At 39.2% G+C, this 21,246-nt stretch overlaps 1 protein-coding gene across 1 annotated transcript; it reads left to right on the forward strand.

Annotated features, from left to right (window-relative positions):
- The first annotated feature begins 17,392 nt into the window (after window positions 1-17,392).
- On the forward strand, window positions 17,393-20,226 carry LOC149822003 (vacuolar protein sorting-associated protein 55 homolog). The gene is made up of 5 exons (XM_089980629.1): window positions 17,393-17,496; window positions 17,922-18,078; window positions 18,193-18,232; window positions 19,586-19,667; window positions 19,758-20,226. The coding sequence occupies exons 2-5, from the start codon at window positions 17,980-17,982 to the stop codon at window positions 19,957-19,959; spliced, it is 423 nt and encodes a 140-aa protein (XP_089836755.1). The 5' UTR covers window positions 17,393-17,496; window positions 17,922-17,979; the 3' UTR covers window positions 19,960-20,226.
- Window positions 20,227-21,246: the final 1,020 nt, after the last annotated feature.

The raw sequence follows: 21,246 nt of genomic DNA on the forward strand, positions 1-21,246 counted from the left end.
ATCTAAATAAATTAAATGCTTCCACATATACAGTCTTAGATATGCTCTCATATTATACATGTATAGTGATTTTTGCTTGAAATCATTGTTTTTCATATTTGTATGAGAACTGATGCCTAGGTTTGAATATGAATCTGTCTGCCTACGCTTACTACAACTTCAATTTGGATGTTCAGTCATGTAGCGGGATTTGGTTTTCTATAGTTGGCGTTCTGCTAGGCAGCACTGGCAAATCTGCCAAGCCGTAGAGGCCCAGCCGAGTGGGCTCGACTGGGCATATGCTTACAAAAAAAAACTGAAACTAAACTTTCAGTTTAGTTTGCTGGGTTGGCTGGCTACCAGGCCCTGGCATAGTGCACACAAGCCTGGCCTGGGCCTATGTAGTGGCTGCCAGGCGCAGTCGTTGGAGCCGGAGTCGGCTGGGTGCTGGAGTTTTCTTTTTACAATAGAAGAAAAGAAATGGAAATAGTATGTATGATTTTTCTTGATGCATGTAAATTTCCAGACTTGCTTATGATAATAGCATCGGTCATATGCATGCTAAGCATGGAGTTTCTACATGTTTGACTTGAGTATGCCATGTTTAATTCAAGGTATTATTACAAAGTTTGTTTCAACTGTGTGTATACATATGATAGATATGTTTTGCATATACATAATTACATGCATGCTCACATGTTTAATGAGAATGATTCATAAATGAAAGAATGCACATGACATGAATATGTGTATTGAATGAAAGCATATACTTAACATGAATGTGTGAACTCATGCATATGCATATGAATATTACTATTTCATGTATATTGTTAAGTTGACATATATGAATGGGCATAAAAAAGCACGTTAACATCATTGCATATATGGCATGTTATGATTTTTGTATATGATGCATCGATTGTGGGTTGTGTGAGCCTTGCACTTGAATTGCTCCTTTATTTGTTTTAATGCATTGCAAAAGTCATATTGGTATTGTTTTATTATATTGCATTGTTTTATATTTTTCATGGGTTGTGGTCCCGCAATGAGCCTCACAATTGGAAATATGAACTTGTATTATTAATTTGGCATACTGAATTGCAAATTAATGAAATGGTTATTCATAAAAAGATAAAGAAAAAGAACAGTGTAATATACATTTTAAGATATCTCATCGTTAGAATGGAACTCTTAAACTTGCATTTTTGGAGAATCGTGAAGATACAAAAAATTTTTGCATTGTTGTCACCCCTGAACCCGATATTGAGGTTCTTCTTCTAATCATGGTTTTAGAGAGAATCTGTCACTTTACCTAGGGGTGGTGTATAGACACGATTGTTGTTTTGGTATACCAAGAAAGTGATACTTGTAGATGTGGAGGTCCCTAGTGTCCCAATATTAGATGTGGAGAGGTCTAAGGTTCTGAAGGTTATTTTGGTCGAGAGCTAAGTTTGAAACCGAGTAATACAATACAATTTATGTGCTAAAAATTTTACCCGTTTGGAGTATCCGTGGACAACGATAATAAAAAAAAAACTTAAATTGTGTGCATTTAATAGGGACATACATATGAAAAGAAAACTCTGATACAAGATAATAATTTATTCATGCATGCACATTAAAATCATGCATATTTTTGTTATGCATTAGATCATGCATATTTATTTGTTTTCTTACTTATGATATATAAGTGATTACATGATATGTGTTTTCTATTGTATAATACATGTCTTTATTGTATGATTGATGTTCCCTATTGATAATAATTATTCCTTCTTGTTTAGTACTTGTTCTTTGTTGCATAAATAATTAATTGAGTTATGAATTTGTCATAATTGTATTCCTCTAAAATATTGTATGAAGTCTTATTTATTTATTTTTTACTTATTTGTTTTATTAGAGGGATTTATACATAGAATTCTTTAGATTCTGACACCCTTACTTTTGTATTTTTCGCGACCTCAAAGGCCCAGTGAGACGACTTGCTTTTGAGAGGAGCTACGAGAGGACTACACGACTGTTTGGAAGATTCTTTTGGACATCGTGACTCTTCTTTCTACTTTATTTATATTTCATTTGCTTATGTCTCAGACTATATACACTTTAATAAATAAAGTTTGGTTTGGTTTGAAAGATGAGTATAAGATCTCTTATGGTTGTGGATGTGTTGTAACTGTAAAGGCTCTGGATTTCTGAGAATATTTTTGTACTTATTTAAAATAAAAAATAAAAATTTTGCCATTTTTCACGGGTATGAGTTAGGGTCGTTACAGGTTTGGTATCAGAGCACACCATAAAATCTCATATTCTATCATCTTTTTGTATCAAAAGTCTATGTTGATAATTGAGTCTTGTCCAAGAATGTCAGCAAGTCGTGCCTCATGCTCCAGAGCAGTTTCTTTCACTAGTAAGGCTATGAGGTACTTTTATGAAAGTATGTGAATTCCTTAATTCATGGATTAATTCTTAATTTTTATTATATGAATTAAGAAATTTTGATGTACTTGTATAATTGCATTTATTGTAAGTGTACGGGATCAATCCTAAGAGGGTAGGATCGATCAAGGAATGACTTTCTCAAAATTTTCATGTTTTAGATATATCGATGCAAAGGCGCTTCAACTTCTGCTAGTGCTCCCACAGATGGGCAGGAAAAGAGGAATTTTATTATGAATGCCCTCCACACATTGACAAAGACTGTGATGGTGCAGACGACATAGGCAACACAAGCAACTACTTGTGTCCATCCCACCGAGGTTGCTCTGAACCTCAGTGGTGTTACTTTCGAGCGATTCCTGAAGTTAGATCCACCAACTTTTACAGGAAAGGCTGACCCATAGGCAGCTGAGAGCTGGGTCAAAGAGATTGAGCAGACGTTTGACGTCCTACCTATCTCTGAAGATAAGAAGATCGCTTTTGGCATGTACCATCTGAAGGGCGATGCCAAGAAGTCGTGGGACACCCTACAAAGGGTGAAGTATGCCAGAGTGGACGTGATTCTCTGGGAGGTATTTAGGGAGTAGTTCTTGGACACCTATTTTTCCTCCTTCGCTCGGGAGCAGATACAACAGCGGTTTCTTAAGCTTACTAAGGGGAGCATGAGTTTGGTAGACTACACCACCAAATTTAAGAGCTTAGAGTGATACTATCCAAACTTGTTTGTTGATGATAAGGCGAGGGCGACCAAGTTTATGTGTGGGCTGAAGGACGAACTTCAAGTCTGTGTGATGATGAGTTAGCCTACTACTTTGACTGATGTGATAGAGTCAGCTACAGTCCTGACAGAGGAGTGGGAGAGGTCCAGAAATGGATCTCATAAGAAGGGTAGCAACGATGGTAACACAACTGGTGGAATGAGGAAGAACCCACCTGCGGGCGACAGGACGCAGTGGGGTAAGAGGTAGCGGACTCAACAGGGAGCTCAGTAGGGTCGACCCTGGCAGAGGTAGCAACAACAGGAGAAGGCCTAATCAGTATGTCGCAAGTGCAACCGAAGCCATCCTCTAGGATTTTGTCTGATGTTCAAGAGGGTTTGTTACCAGTACCAACAGCCTGAGCATATTGCTTCATATTGTCTAAACAAGTCAATGGCTCAGAAAGGACAACATCAACAGCAGACACCGCAGCAATAGCAACAAAGGCCTCAGCAGCAGCAGGGTCAGCGTAGGACTAACGAACGGGTCCATGCTACTCTGGCCGCTACATAGGACGATCAATCTGACCTGATGTTTGATTCAGTTGCAACCCATAATTTTATTTTAGCTTCATTTGTGAATTTGCTTGAATTGGTTCTCTCTAGCCTTGATAAGGCTCTCGATGTGATGTCACCCATAGGTGCGTCATCTTCTTGCAGAAAGTATTTCCTGGCAGTTTGCATTGTCATCAAGGGGCATGAGTTGTCTTCCCACTTGGTCATACTAGATATGATGTTTTATTATATCATTTTGTGTATGGACTGGTTGTCCAGACATAATGCTACCCTCCAGTGTTGGGGCAAAATAGTTATTTTGGAGCGTTCTGATTTATCTGTAATGTTATTTCGTTCAACTAGATCGATGAGCGAGATCAAAATTGTCTCTGCATTGAAGATCTCCAAGTATCACAAGCAGGGTTGCATGATATTCTTGGCTAGTGTATTTGAGCAGGACAGTCAAGCGACACCCTTGAAGCAACTAGATATTGTTTGAGAGTTCTTGAATGTCTTTCCAGAGGACTTGTCGAGTTTACCACCGTATAGAGAGATTTAGTTCTCGATCGAGTTAGTGTTTGGTACGACACCTGTTTCTCGAGCACCGTATCACATGGAACCTATAGAGTTAGTGGAGCTGAAGAAGCAATTGCAGAAGCTCCTTGATAGAGGCTTTATAAGGCTGACTGTATCTCCTTGGGTGCACCGGTCCTCTTTGTCAAAAACAAGGATGGTTCGATGCGGCTCTGTATTGACTACCACATGCTGAATCAAGTGACGGTGAAGAACAAGTACCCCTTGCCTAGGACCGATGATTTGTTCGATCAGCTGAGGAAGGCAAAGGTGTTCTCGAAGATCGACTTTTATTCTAGGTACCATTAGTTGCGAATGAGGGCGACGGATATTTTGAAGACCGCATTTAGGTCCAGATACGGGCATTATGAGTTTGTGGTGATGTCTTTTGGACTCACCAATGCCCCTGTAGCATTTATGGACCTCATGAATTGGGTTTTTAGTTTGTAGCTAGATTCTTTTGTCATCGTATTCATCGATGATATTCTTATACACTCGGAGAGCATGAAGGAGCACCGAGAGTATCTACGAATCATATTGCCGACACTGAGAGAACATCAACTTTATGCTAAGTTCTCAAAGTACGAGTTCTGGCTTGATAGGGTAATGTTTCTCGGCCATGTGATTTCTGCGAAGGGCATGGAGGTCGATCCAGCCAAAGTGGAGGCCGTTTTGTCATGAGAGTAGCCGAAAATAGTGTCTAACACCAGGAGTTTCTTAAGATTGGTGGGTTATTACCATTGATTCATTCAAGGCTTCTCGCATATAGTTGCCCCAATGACTCAACTATTGCAGAAGGCAATGAAATTCGATTGATCATCGTGAGGAAAGTTTTCAAGAGTTAAAGAGGAGGTTGACTATGACTCCGGTTTTGACATTGCCTTCTGGGACAGGTGGATTCATAGTATACAACAATGTTTCAGGGACTGGACTGAGTTGTGTTCTTATGCAGCACAGAAAGATCATCGCGTATGCTTCTCAGCAGCTGAAGTTACATGAGAAGAATTACCCCACACATGACTTGAAGTTAATGACAGTGGTCTTCGCGTTGAAGATCTGGCACCACTACCTTTATGGAGAGTAGTTTAAGGTCCTATCCAATCATAAGAGCCTCAAGTATATATTCACTCAGAATGATTTGAATTTGAGGCAGCGTAGGTGGTTAGAGTTCCTGAAGGACTATGACTTCTCTATAGCTTACCATCCTGGTAAAATGAATGTGGTGGCAGATGCGCTTAACAAAAAGGCATTGATCACGCCAGCCAGCCTGATCGGGCATAGTTGGGATATGATCGAGGAGTTTGTTAGATGGCAGTCATTTGCGGATGACACATGATGCATCTTTTATGTCAGGATATAGGCACGACCGAAGATTATATAGTGGATTGAGGAGCTTCAATCAACCGATTTGGAGTTTGAGAGGTTATGCGTGAGTGCCCAGAAGCTAGAGGCACAATTTCATTTAGAGGAGGACATGACCATCATGTTCAGAGACAGATGGTGGGTCCTGAAGGCTTTATGGGAGGAGCTAATGAGTGAGGCCCACATGTCTAGATATTCTATTTACCTTGGTTCCACTAAGATGTTCAAAGATCTTCAGAGGACTTATTGATGGAATGGGATGAAGCAGGATGTTGCTGAGATTGTGTCTCAATGTCTCACCTGCCAGCAGGTGAAGATCGAGCACTAGAGACCTGGAGGACTTCTGCAGCCGCTTGAGATCCCTGAGTGGAAGTGAGATGATATATCCATAGATTTTATCGTAGGTTTGCCAAGGACCTGGCGACAACACGATGTTATATGGATGATAGTGGATTGTTTGACAAAGAGTGCCCACTTTCTTCTTATCAAGATCAGTCAGAGCTTGGAGAGCCTAGCAGACCTGTACATGGATAAGATCGTTAAATTTTATAGGGTGCCACGTTCGATAGTGTCAGATCAAGATTCTCATTTCATGTCTCAATTCTGACACCAGCTTCAGAAGGCTTTAGGCACTATATTGAAGTTCAACACAACTTTTTATCCACAGACAGACGAACAAACAGAGCGTATGATCCAAACGCTCGAGGACAAGTTGAGAGCATGTGCTTTGGATTGAGCATGTGATTGGGACAAGCATGTGAAGCTTGCAGAATTTTCGTACAACAATAGCTATCATGACAGTATTGGTATGGCTCTATATGAAGCCCTACATGGCCAAACATGTTGATCCCCTATGTGCTAGGATGAGGTTGGAGTAAGAGCAGTGGAGTCTCCAAAGATCATCCAGCACTATGCAAACCAGGTGTGTTTGATTCGACAACGGTTGGTCGCAGCGCAGAGCAAACAAAAACGCTATGTCGATCAGTGACGTAGAGAGCTCAGTTTTGAGGTAGGCAATCACGTGGTCGTTTAGATCTCACCTACGAAGAGTGTCTTTCAGTTTGGGAAGAAAGAAAAGCAGAGTCCTCGGTATGTCATACCATTTGAGGTTCTTGGATAAGTTGGGGAGACCGCATACCAAGTAGCACTCTCTCTTCAGTTCTCGCAGATCCATGATGTGTTTCATGTCTTGATGTTGAGGAAGTATGCACCTGACCCCTCACATATGATTCACTATGAAGCAATCAAGGTACAAATTTGACGATAGAGGAGAGGCCAGTAGAGATTGTATATTGTCAGGAGAAGATGTTGCAGAGTAGGATGATTCTGTTGGTGAAGGTGCGCTGGCAGCATCATGGGCTATACGAGTGCACTTGGGATCCTGAGGCGGATATGCGTCAGCACTACCCATACTTATTCGGTACGTTCTAATTTCGTACGTTCTATTATTTTAAGGAGGTAGGAATATAATATCGCATATTTTTACACAGTAGCACCCATTATTGTTGTTGATGGCTACTAACTCGATAAGGGCTTGGGTCACCTATCGTGCCCCTACGTTATGGCAGGGGCCCTTCCCCCTTCTTCACTCCTTGAGAATTCAACTGTGGGCAAGTGCCACCAGCCTCCTCTTCACTCGTAGGCACGACAACACTGCTTGTGTAGCCATCACCTCCTTTTCTCGACGACAACTGGTTTGACTTTTTGTAATGATTATTTTTAACACATTATTTTCAATAAAAGCATTTGGAAAATCGTCAACCAAAGATAATAAAAACTGACTTTCCACAGATGTGGCGAGTACGGGTCGAATCCATAGGAAACAGGATACATTCGCATTATATCTAAAGCTGTAATTTATTAACATCACAAAGGTTTACAACTATGTTAATATTACAATTCTAATTAAATGACAATCTAGAAATAAAAATGAACTAAAACAAGTTGCTAAGTCTTCTCCATATCGCCAGGGGTAAGTCTGTCTTTTCATCACACGTGCATCTGCACTTCGCATTGTAAATATACTTGTAGATCTGTTTCTAACTTATCAACCTAAAACACAAAAATAAAGAGTCAGTATGGAATCAAGAATTAATTCTAAGCTATATCTATGACTATTTCTGAACTAATTACTGAATTAAACTATAGTTAAAAATAAAGAAAACTAAAATTATAGTTTCTAACTAAACTAACAAAGTAAACACACTCTAACTAGCCTAACTACTGTTAGTTCACTAACTATATGTTAGAAAATACTAAAAACTACGTAAAATCAAACAACTAGGCAAATGACTGTTTTGTCCCTAAATAGTGCAAAATTGAATTCAAATAGGTTTTTGCAAACAGAATATATGAAGGAGCAAACTAAGTTTGATTCAAAGTATTTCTCTTATGTTCTCTTTCTGACAGACTCAAGACTCTGACGGACTTTACGAAATTGAAAAACTCATCCGGGAACTCCGGATATAAGCGTTTCAAGTTCGATAAAAATTATAGAACCGTTTGACCCGAAATCTAAAATCGCGTAAAACCTAATCTTGCAGAATGCTTAAAAGGCAAACCAAATCAACTCTGAACGAGTTGATTTTTGGTTTGCACACAGTTAACACCCTAATGAATAACATAGAACAGTAATTTCAGAAAAACTCAGAAGATTGTCATAGGGTATAACGAGTGTAAATCAGAGCAAAAATCAGGGTTTTATTTCAGTACACTATTCACTTGAACATTCAAGTTTTGCATTGTTTTCTTAGAACGCATGAGAGATCAGTCATCCACAATCCTAATATTAACTAACTAACAGAAAATACAACTAATTATGCTAAGAAAACAAAATCTAAATTAGCAACCTACTTTATCCACGAGAAACATACATTAATGCTAAATTAGAATACTAAAATGCATGTAAATGATATGCTAATTGGAACTAACATACTACTTTGAATTAATTACTGAATCACTAACATCAACTAACCTCATTAACTCAAAAGTCTACTAATCAACACTTAAACTAACTGAACTAAATACTGACAACCATCAAAACAAGCAATTCCAACATATCTACACTACACACCTAAGTTGGGTAGCATGTAAACCTAACTAAATAATCCTACACATCACTAATGTTAATTATATGAATAAAACACAGTACATGAATCTAATATTACCTAAGCTAGTTCCATACAACAAAGAACAAAATGCTGCTAACACCAAAGATTCGAACCTACCCTAGAACACGATACCAATACCAATTAACTAAACTTACATTTATCTAACTAACACCGAATTAATCTAATTAGTTAACAAACAAAATTCAGCACACTAACCTACACCATACTGAACTAATCTATTAGTTAATAGTTAAAATAACAAAATCTAAAACAATCACAGTAGACTATAACGATTACTCATGTTCACCCGCCTAAATTGAAATACATCTAAGGCATTAACGCATGATTTAAGTAAGCAACACTTATTCTGCCGAATTTACAGATCTACAGCTATTTTTAATCATCGAACTCGCCAGCCAGCTAGATTAAATCTAGTTGTTTTTATCGTTAGAGGGCAATCTAATTCCAGCGATAACCAAAAATTATCAAAACACAAAAACTGAACGTACTAAAATTAAATCTAATTATACTAACTGCTGAAATTCCAGCAACTAATTAGAAATTAAAACCTAACTAATTTACACCAAAGCATTGAACTACAGTCTTAAACAGAGCAACTTCAGTCGGCTAGAATTGATCTAGCCGGTTTGAGTTTGAATGCACTTCAATTGAATTTAAATATCAACTAACAACAAAAATAAAATACTAAAGACCCTACCTAAGTGCTGGTATATGCACGACCACTACACTAGGGCTAAAATTCAGGGGAAAACGCCGAAGAAAAAAAAACAATCACACGCATAAGGGGTTTTTACCTAGAAGAAGGGGATGAGAAGCTTACCGGTGGCCTATTCCGGCAATCCGAGGAGTGGGATGGTAGGGAAGAGGTGGAATTTCGCCCAGGTTGTGCACCAACGCTCTCAATGATGTTGTCCCCTTTGCTGTTGTTGCAATCTGCTGGAAACCGCTGCTAGTGGCGTTCCGATGGTGGCGTGAAGCTCCGATTGCGCGGATGGGGTAGAGAGTCGGATGATGGTAGAGTCGGCTGGTTGTGAAGGGGTAGACAACACCCCTTGCACAGCTGGACCACCACCATTACTGCTGCAACCTGCAAAATACAACAAAAAGGTGAGTTTCAGCAAGGAGGAGAAGAGAAGGAACATATGGGAAAGAAAACGAATGAAGGAGGAAGAAGATGGTGGCCATGGGTGCTTGGCAAAGCTTGGCAACCCAACGTGAAGAAGGTGTGGCGGCTTGGGGCTGAGGAAGACGTCTGGAGGAAGAAGAATCGAGCTGAGGGCGCAGCTTCCAGAGGCAAAAGACCCTAATTCGATTTAGGGCATTTCTTTTATACCTGGAGCCCTCTTTTCTGGAATTTCCAGAAAAGAGATTAAAAAATATCTAATTGCTGGGCGCCTATTCTAGAGGGACTTTTAGCAATTACTTTTGGAAATCATGAATGGGGTGGATCTGGGTTGAAATGGGGCGTTTTAGCTTAGATCCAAGGCCCAAAATGGGTGTTTGGATCCAAAATATCCAATTTCACCCCGAGGTTTGACCCGCTTCGCTAAAAATGCAATATCTCTCTCGTTTTAAGTCCGATTCGAACGAAATTTGAACCGTAGCTCCATGACATCTATATGCACCTAAGTGTGGGTTCTAAACCTCTAAATGATGCATTTATGCAATAATATTATATTATATTTACGTGTAATTTACGCATCATCAACAACAGCAGTAGTCAGTTGCAATTGCCCCTTGGGCCAGCCTACCAAGCTGAGATCGGTTTGAATGGAGCCCATCTCAATTCCCTATGTAGAATAAGCGAGATAGGAACTAGGCCTTGCTCGACCTAACTGCCAAGCCCTCACTCTCTCTCTGAGTTTCCAACATCAACAACAACATGTTGTTGATGCCTCTCGACCTTTTCAGCCAAGCCTAGATCGGCTCTGTCAAAATTTGGGCCTAGCCTGGCTCAGTTGGCAATCGAATCAAGATCGATCAAGCTTTCCTAACTATGCCATGTCTCGATTAGACCTTAACTGAGTCATAGCTCGATTAGTTCTCCCAGCACAGTTGGAGGCTCTAGGGATCAACCTTTTTCGTGTAGACCAAGCCCGACTCAGTTTGATAACCAAGCTGACTCGATGATCCAACCCCCTCCCTTGGCTTGCTTTGTCAGGCATAGCCGAGCTGAGCTTGGCTAGCACCGAGCCTAGCTTGGTTCACCCTTGGCACAAGTTCGACTTGGTTTTCTTAAACCGAGCTCGACTCGGTCAAGAGGTTGCCTCTTGCTTGGCTCTGTCGAGATGAGTTCATCTAAAGCCAAACTAAACTCGATCCCTTTTTGTGGCACTGAGCCCACCTCAGTCAAACCAAGCCTAGATCGATCAAACCTAATCAACCCGGTTCCTTTCACTCATTTTATGCCTAGTCAGCCTGACATAGTCCAATCAACTCAAACTAGGTTCGGGTTCAAGCGTTGTGACACAATCATCGCTTCTTCCGCAAAAATGAGAATTTAACCTCATTCTTTATGCAATACGATAAAAACTTTTTTAGTGTACCACATCAGTACAATAGACGAAACTTCATACCTCTGACATGCATATCGAGACACAGACAAGTTAAAAACCTACACTCAGAATCATCAAAGATTCAAACCATCTCTGAGGTAGGGGAAAAGTTGCATACGATGATGGCAGTTGAACATTTCTGATATATATGTATTTATATTTATGTTAAATATAATGCATTTAATTCAAGAACACAGTTTTGCATATTTTTATCCTATTTAAATTATGATTTATTTCAAGTATGTGGTTTTGCGTACTTTCACTTTCTTTATGATGGCCTTTTGGCAGACGTTGCTTTAATATATTGGTATTATACATATGTATATATTATTCAAAATATACAATTGTGTATTCCTATCCTATTTAAATTATGATTTATTTTAAGTACACAGTTTCACATACTTTCACTTTATTTACGATGGTCATTTAGCGGACGTTGCTTTAATATATAGGGTATTATACATATGTATATAATTGTTCATAATACACAGTTTTGCATATTCTTATCCTATTTAAATTATGATTTATTTCAAATACACAGTTTCACATTCTTTCGCTTTATTTACGATGACTTTTTTGTGGACATTGCTTTAATATATATGTATTATATTATACATATATAATTATTCAGAGTATGCAGTTTTGCGTACTCTTGCTCTATTTTGATTATGCACACATTTATTTAGAGCACATAATTTTGAATACTCCTGCTTACTTTAAATTATACGAGTATTTATTTAAAGTTGCAGATTTACGCATCCCTGCTTTAATTCAATTTCAAAAGAGTTTTCATGCGATATTTCGAGTTTGCATGCCCCCGATGTTTCATAAAATAAAACAAGTGTTTTACGTTCTCACATTCGTGATATTCAGCATACACATGTGTCACTTATCCTACAAACAAAATAAGGCTCTCATGCTGGAATGCATCAAAGTTGTTACATCGATTTTGATCAGACAATTCCCAAGCATTGGAATGTTCTTTAAAACACCATTCCAACTTGGTTTGAACTTTAAAATAAGTTGAGATTGGCACGACTCAAGCATCCGCAACTGAGTCTTTTCTTCAAACCGATAAAACGCAAAGACTTCCACTACGTAGACTTAGGTTGTACTTACGTCAGGTCCTTCCATTTTGCATTTGGAATGACTCGGATATTTCCTCGACCTAAGGTGCGGGAAATCATAAATTTTCAAAGTTGCAATTGGTCTTCTTTCTGAGAAACCAATATTTTCTCATCATTGAAGTACTATCAGACATTCACAACATGCTCGTATGACGTTGTGCGATAATGCACTGTATTATAGAAAAATCACGTAAACATACATGATCGCCTTCACAGGTAAGATGTTCGATTTGGTATAAAAGACCATAGCATATTGATTGGGTTGTTGAATAAAAGAAGCCCCAACACACTCATTCATTACCTCGGCATCACCGATCATCAGAGTTAGAGGATAGGGCTACCAAATATTATTCTAGGTGGTAGATCCCATAAACTGTTGTAGAAATTCGGATGCATCCCCCATTTATTCCTGCCTCTAAAGAATTCTCTCTCAATCTTTGAAACGATCACTTGGAGCAGACTCAGCTAGTCATTTGGGTTATAAATTTACATAAAATAATAAACCCCTGAAATGTCTCAGTTGTTTTTACGTTTTGTCATGTGAGTATCTACAGGTCGATAATTATCAAAACAAGTTTATGATGTTCACTCTGTTTCTTTTGAAAATCAAATGTTATGAAATATGATAATGCATATGTTAGTATTGTTCTCTGGTTTGTTGTCATTGCACCTACCAGGCTTTCATGAGTCTGACCCATTTTATGGGATACAGATGATGCAGGCGATAGCGCAATGACAACAATATCAAGAATTCACTCTCTATTGTTCGCTCTTAAGCATGTTTTATAATTTCGTATAAGGACTTTTGTATAACACTTTTTTTTATCTAAAACCTTGTTTTAAATCTTCATAGTTTTGTATGAATATATGAAAATATGGGCCCAAATCCAAGATATTTGGAAACCCAATTTGTTGGATGAAAATTTTGCAAGTAATCCGCCCAAGGTTCGTCGACTGGTTCTTTTCAAATATTGTTTTTGTTGAACTATCGTTTTAAACTCTAAAAATGACCGATTATTAAAATTTAAAAATTTTCCTAAAGTTTAGGAGTTCGAGATTTTGGGGTGTTACACCTGCTTCCTCAAAATCTAGACCAGAGGCAGTTAGTTCAGCTACATGAATCCCCTCTTCACTGCTGAAATGACTGCACACAGCCCCTTGCTTCATCCATCCCGAACTCGACTCCTCATTCTTGGGTTATGCATTGCCCTCCTATCTGGGTGGGTCTGACTGCTGCAGCGGATGCCGCCATGACAAACACGGGTGCCTTCCACATCTGCTATAAGCTTAAGCATCGCGTTGCTCCTACAACGACTAGTGAGGCTGCTCAGGATGATTTGTTCGATGACAGTTGTAAACTCTCGCAAATTCTGCAGAGCATTAAACTGAATTTGCTTTCCTTTTCATGTAATGCAATTATAACGAAATTGGGAGCTAAGCGAGGTAGACTACACCCGCATGGCAGAGCAAACTGAAGCGAGTTCGTGCCCATGGAGAATTAGTAACATTTTCAATGATCATGGCATCAAGCATGAAAGGATTATGAGGATGACACCTCAACAGAATGGGGTTGCTGAGAGATTGAATCGCACCATCCTTGAGAGAGTCAGATGTCTACTATCACACTCTAAATTGCCAAGATCTTTCTGGGGTGAGGCAATGAGGACAGCAGTTGATCTTATCAACTTGTCTCCTTCTATTCCCTTGAAGGGAGATGTTTCAGAGAAAGATTGGACATGAAAATAACCTTTCTATGGACAGTTAAGGGTGTTCGGTTGCAGAGCTTTTGTTCATGTTTCGAAGAAAGAGAGGTCCGAGCTTGATTCAAAAGTCAAACAGTGCATATTCCTTGGCTATGGACATGAAGAATTTGGCTATAGACTCTATGACCTTGTTGATAAGAAGATGGTCAGAAGTCGAGATGTTGTCTTCTTGGAAGATCAGACCATTGAAGACATTGGTATGTCTGAGCCATCAGAGTCCAGTAAAGGTGATCTTGTTGACTTAGATCCTCTTGATGTGACGGCTGTTCAGGATTTCGTAGAGGAGATGCCACCTCCTCACAATGATGCAAAGGAAAGATATGATGAGACAGAAATTGAGGGAAAGCCAACACCCCAAGAGTCACTTCCTCAGACTCCGATAAGAAGGTCTACCAGAGAGAAACAACCATCTAGGAAATACTCATCGAATGAGTATGTGATGATTACAGATCAAGGTGAGCCAGAAACTTTTGAAGGATGAAAACCAAACTGAGTGGCTTAAGGCAATGAAAGAGGAAATGAATTCATTGCATGAGAATCACACCTTTGATCTGGTAAAGACACCTAAAGAAAAGAAGGTGTTGAAGAACAAGTGGGTCTTCAGGCAGAAGACTGATGGGATCAACTCTCAACCTAGATACAAGACACGACTTGTAGTGAAAAGTTTTGCTCAGAAGAAGGGAGTTGATTTTGATGAAATCTTCTCACCAGTTGTAAAGATGTCCTTCATCCGAACTGTGCTCGGTATAGCTGCAAGCATGAATTTGGAAGTTGAGCAGCTTGATGTGAAGACTGCATTTCTGTATGGTGACTTGGAAGAAGAAATTTATATGGAGCAACCTGAGGGCTTCATTGACAAGGGTAAAGAGCACCTAGTCTGCAAGCTGAAAAAGAGCTTGTATGGATTGAAGCAAGCACCAAGGCAGTGGTATAAGAAGTTTGATTCTTTTATGAGTGAGCATGGATATTCAAGAACCTCCACAGACCATTGTGTGTTTGTGAAGAAATTTTTAGATGGTAATTTTACCATTCTCTTGCTTTGTATGGATGATATGTTGATTGTGGGCTAAGACATCAGCAGGATAAACAAGTTAAAGTTGGAGCTGAGTGAGACCTTTGCCATAAAGGATTTAGGTCCAGCAAAGCAGATTCTTGGGATGAGAATCGTTCGTGATAGATCACATGGGCTGATTTAGTTATCGCAAGAGAAGTATATCAGAAAGGTTCTTGAGAGGTTCAACATGGACAAAGCAAAGCCTGTTAATTGTCCACTTGCAAGCCATTTCAAACTTAGCTCAAGTCAATGTCCTGCAAATGATGAAGAAGGAATTGAGATGCAGAAATTTCCCTATGCTTCGGCAGTAGGTTCATTGATGTATGTTATGGTCTATACTCGACCAGACATAGCTCATATTGTTGGAGTTGTTAGTCAATTTCTGTCAAATCCAAGGAAGGAACACTGGGCAGCAGTGAAATAGATTCTAAGTTATCTTCAGGGCACTTCGAAGTTGAGCATGTGTTTTGGAAAGGGTGAACCTATTCTTGATGGGTTCACAGATTTTGATATGGCTGGTGATATAGACAGTAGAAAATCTACTTTTGGGTATTTGATTACTTTTGCAGGGGGAGCAGTTGCATGGCAATCGAAATTACAGAAATGTGTATCTCTCTCCACTATAGAAGCTGAGTTCATCGCCATTACAAAAGCTAGTAAGAAATTATTGTGGGTGAAGAAATTCTTGCAAGAGTTGGGCTTGAAGCAAGAAGAGTATGTTCTTCACTGTGATAGCCAGAGTGTGATTCACTTGAGTAAGAATTCTTTATTTCATTCAAGATCAAAACATATCGATGTTCGATACCATTGGATTTGAGATGTCTTGAATAAAAAATTGTTGCAACTGGAGAAAGTGCATACTGATGACAATACATCAGATATGTTGACCAAGTCATTGCCCAAGGACAAGCATGAGAAGTGTCGATTCCTAGCAGGAATGAAAGAAGCTTCTATATAAGTTGGGAAGGAGGAGAATTGTTGGGTTTCCCTCCTTTGTGGGATTCATTGGTTCGATGCACATTCGGTATCGCTGCAGAATTCCAAGCACGACGCCTGATCTTCTTGAGGACGATTTTCGTATTCACTAGATAACGATTTGTAGAAGTCCTCTCAATTGAATGACGATTCAGTTGTTCAGAGTTTAAGGATCAGTGATTTGTCGATAACGATTTGGCGAAGAGTGCTTTAACCTGAATAGCGATTTACAGTATCGTTGGATAGCGATTTGTGGTATCGCTGCATAGCGATTTGTAGTAGTCGCTGGATAGCGATTTGTAGTAGTTGCTGAATAGCGATTTGTGGCTTCAGGTAGATAGCGATTTGTGCTAATACGCTTCAGGCACACTGTAAGTTGTGCAAGACGTTTAGTCTTTCACATTAAATGTGGATCTCGTTCTCTATTTAAGGGATGAATGAGAGAGCAAAAGAAGAAGTAGAAGAGAGCGAAAAGGTGTGAGAAACTTTTTTAGGGCATCGAAAGGGTGTGGAGTGAACAAAAGCAAGAAGTGTTGCTACACTTCTTTCAAGACAGCTTCGTCAAGCTGGTTCTTCGGATCATTCGTTCTTTGTTCCTCAGTGAGGTATATCCTCTTGTTCATTTTATTACACATTATGTCTTTGTAAGGCTTATGTTTTTTTACCACTCTGTAATCTTTGTTTGAAGAAAGTGGAAGTTGTTGACCTATTGGTCGTCGTGGATGTATCTCAGTTGAGAGAGAACCACGTAAATCATTGTGTGTTGTTTTGTTTCCGTTGTTGGTTTGTTTTGGTTTTATTTCTTCCACTGTTATTGCATTATTGTTTTCATCGATTCACACTTGTGGGGAGACCCGGTACGTCTGTTTTATCCACAACAGTTTTAACTTACCATATATGACTAAACATAAAAGGGGATTCAGTCATGTATCAGATAAAATCTAATCCGTCGACATCCCTAACACTCTTTTTGCAAGTCTAATTTGAACATATCAGTTCGGTTCCGAATTCAAGCACGCTACATCGAAACTACTTCAGGTTCGGACCCGGACTGATCTTCTGCATTAACGTTTGGATTTGAATTCGGATCTACGATGATCCGCCACGTATCCGACCCGTTTTCACCCCTCCTTCGGAAGGGTCCAAAAGATTAGGTCTTCACGGGGCCGAACGATAACCTGGAGTCCTGGACGGTATGCGGTATCATATTCATACGAGAGTTCGTTTAGATCTGGGAGGAACGATCACGATTCACAAATCATATGAAAACGAGTTCAAGGAAAGACACGGTGAATACCAAAAAAACCATCTATTCTGCTTCTGTGGGGATTTTCTCTGTTGAATATTTCATCTTATCATATCTCTTCCGTCTTGGGTAGCATAGTTTCTTGGGGTTTCTGCTTAATTTGTGAATATTATTTTGATTCACTAAATGCCAACAAATTTTGTAGTTGTCCTTTTGGATTTTGCTTCCCTAACTGATCGAGGGTTGCAAGTTTTGAGGCAGAAAACCATCAACTATTTGTTGGTTTTCGCTTTTACGTGTTACTGTTTCTCTTGGATCTGTGGAATGTTCGATCACCAAACGTTCAAAGTGTGGTTAGATAAGGAACGGGCATAGTGGGTACTTAAGTTAACAGAAATCAAGATCTTGTAATTCATTGATTAATGAATGATGCATGTGTGTTTGATTTTGGTATTTCTTGATGGGCAGAGGGAAGGCAATGGTTGTGTGTTGATTTGGGGCATGTAGTTGGTATCCAAAGGCGAACATGGCCGAATTTCCACGATACATGATCAGTTGCTTCCATTCGTTTGGACTTGCTGCTTTGGCCATCTTGGTTTCAGCCGGAATCGTGTTACAAGTGTTGGTTAGCGTTCTGTTCTTCGTTTGAATATATTATGAATGTCTTTTCTTCCCCAAGTTGGTTGATGCCATTACTTGTGAGTATTCATTAGTCTCTCATGCTCACATTTTGTTTCAGGCCTGTGCCTTGTATCATAATTGGTGGCCTATGCTAACAGGTAAATTATTAGCCATACCTTGTCATTTATTTGCTGTTTGCAAATGTTTTCTATTCTAAATTTTGAATCTTGGTGGTCAGCATAAGCGTGTCCTCATAGGTACTTGCTGTTGTGCATCAATTAGCATCAGTAATATCCTTCTATATAATGGAACATTACTGACATGATATGAATTGTTCTATCATCATGCTTTGAATCCATAGCCGGCTCCTTCCAGGAACATGTACCTTGTCATTCTAAACTGTTTGGCTTAGGATTCTCTGTGAATGGTTAGAGGTTAGAGTCCCTAACTGCTCATGCACCTGTTCCTTGAACAATCACATCGCTGTTTCACTGTCATTGTTGGCAATATTCTGAACTGCGACTAATCGACAAGTGAAAGCACTCAACACACTTAGTTACTTAAATTTTATATGGGGTTCTCAAATTTACTTGCAAAATAGATGCTTCCATGCAGTTTCACAGACAATTCTAGTTGGCACTTTGAATAAAAATACTTCTTACTGCAAACACAAGCACACGACCTAATCTATCCATCAACTCAGGTGTTGGAGTATCATATGTGGATTATTCTCATAGCCCCATTGTGTCCGTTTGCTCCTTCCTCGTGCACTGAAAAAGAATCACAGACATCACACACCAACATAAGCATGCTCACCCTAGTTATTGCTGGAGTTATCTGTATGGATCAGTTTTGTTCTTAATGCAATTAATACATGACATAGGTTTAGCTCTGAATTGCATCATCACTGCCATCTCTCTCTCTCTCTCTCTCTCAGAGACACACACACTTGTCACCAACTTAATTGATGGAAATTTTTGCCTGAGATAAATGCTGGTATTCCTGATTCAATTTATTGGCGACCTCACTTGGAATTCTGGGTTTTACCATGAACCACCTTGGCAGATGCATGCCTGCATGCAACACCAACCATCTTGATGGAATTTGAGATGGGGATACTATCACAGTACTTTTTCTCCAAGTGTTCACAGGCAATTCCGTCTGGATGTTAACTTTCACATTCCCTTCACTTCTACTTCCATGTGGACACACATGCACATCTTATTTGATGTAACTTTCTGTAGGGGTCAATACTCTTGCTCCAAGTATAGTTCGTTGGCAATTCTTCTTGGAACTTGACTTGCACTTTTAGGTTTCAACGCACTTTGCTTGTATTTTATATGCACACAGACACAGGCATTCAATGATAAGCATTCAGCCAACTTAGTTAATGGAATGTCTTTGCCACCAAAGCAGTTTCTATGTGATATTTGCTTGAAATTTTGAATATCATCATTTAACTCTTTGGTCATTTTTTTTCGTACATGTCCTGAGAATGTTCATCTTTGCAGTGCTGATGTACGTTATGCTGCCTATGCCGTGCTTGTTTTTCCTGGGGAGTGATAATTCTATCTTCTCCAGTGACGGTGGGGGGTAAGGACATGCAATATTTGCTTCAAAATTATTTCTCTTGAGGAAACTTCCACTGACAACATTTTCCTTCTTGAACGTTTTAAAATGCAGCTGGGTAGATGCAGCCAAGTTCTTGACTGGAGCATCTGCAGTCGGGAGTGTAGCCATTCCTGTCATTTTAAAGCATGCAAATGTTATATGTTGGGGGGCCCTGATCATGGAGCTCTCATCATATTTGATTTTCACATTTGCAATAGTGTGCTACATCCAAATGCACAATGAATCAGACTATGGCTCGTATGGAATGTTTTGAAGTATGGCAACAAAAGCTGATGTAGGAGCGGAGCAGAAGACCCGGGTTCATAAGGATTCATTGGATCCACTTTGATGTTTTTTGTTTTTTTATCATTTGAATCATTTTTAGTATTTGGATCATTTTATTAATGGATCTTACATCCAATATTCAGATTTTATTAGATTAAAATAATTATGAAGAGTTTTAATTTTTTAGGAGTATCAGATTAGGTAGTTTACTGGTATTGGGATTTGGGAGACCTCATCTATAAAAAAGAGCCCTATGTAGAGGAAAACTGAAGTTTGATTGATTAATTATTCTTAACTTGATTTCTCTTTCCCTTCTCTCTTCCTAAACCTTATTCCCTTGTTTTTACCTCTTCCTTCCCTCCCTAAACCCTATTCTTTGTTTTGTTTTTCGTAGTTGATAGAGTAAATCGTAAGGCGTAATGTAGATCTTCGTGAATCGGGAAACCGGTTTGCATCATAAGCTCACTCCATTTAGGTCTTTTGGCCTTTCTCATTGTCTCTTTTTTTACCCGGTATGCTCTGTTCTCTTTTATTTTAATAATTAGTTTTTCATCAGTTTCTCATTTGTGTGATCTCAATAACTTTCTTGTAACACTAATTCGTATGGAATCGATTACTGGATCAAGTGGAGATTCTTTCTTGCAGTTAATCATTGGTGTCTGTCTCCTTTCACTTTGAAGCAAAACTATGGAAGAGATAACCTGTAGATGTATCCCAAGCTCTTTTCTTTTTCGCTTTTATTTTGATAATTTGCTAATGCTTGTTGATGGATGTTAACAGGCAATTTCTCTGCGACTGCGGGTCTGGATACACATGCACATGCACTGGTACACACACACAGACATGCCCCCACGTGCATGCACACTGGAACACAATACCTGAGGAGTGCTTGTTTCTTTGGCTTCAGTAGATATTGGAAGAAATGGATCATGCTGTTGAGATGCAACCGATATAATCTAATCGTTCCCTCATTTTAGAATATTTTGGAAGCTTGATAGGCTGGCCCTCTTGATATGCATCTTAATCGTGTTTGGCTTTATTACTGGGTGGTCAACTGGGGGAACAGACTTTGGTGATTGATTCTTATCCAGTCAAGTCAACATCAACGAGATGGGATTCATTAAATGAGTTCAACATATAATTACTTCTCCGCTCTTGCTTCCACGGCAACATTTATCTCAAGCATAAAACATTTCAAGGATTTCCTTTTCATTCTTGGAGAGAGAGAGAGAGAGATGTTTAGATGAATGCTTAGGTGTATGCACTCCATCATAGA

The sequence above is a fragment of the Nuphar pumila genome, chromosome 11 (genome assembly GCF_984573655.1).
Source record: "Nuphar pumila chromosome 11, dmNupPumi1.hap1.1, whole genome shotgun sequence".
Taxonomy (NCBI): Eukaryota; Viridiplantae; Streptophyta; class Magnoliopsida; order Nymphaeales; family Nymphaeaceae; genus Nuphar; species Nuphar pumila.

Coding starts and splice junctions, on each gene's coding strand:
- LOC149822003 (XM_089980629.1), top strand. CDS start 17,980: ATGGCCGAATTTCCACGATACATGATCAGTTGCTTCCATTCGTTTGGA. Junction 18,079..18,192: donor GAATCGTGTTACAAGTGTTG/GTTAGCGTTCTG, acceptor ATTTTGTTTCAG/GCCTGTGCCTTGTATCATAA. Junction 19,668..19,757: donor TTCTCCAGTGACGGTGGGGG/GTAAGGACATGC, acceptor TTTAAAATGCAG/CTGGGTAGATGCAGCCAAGT.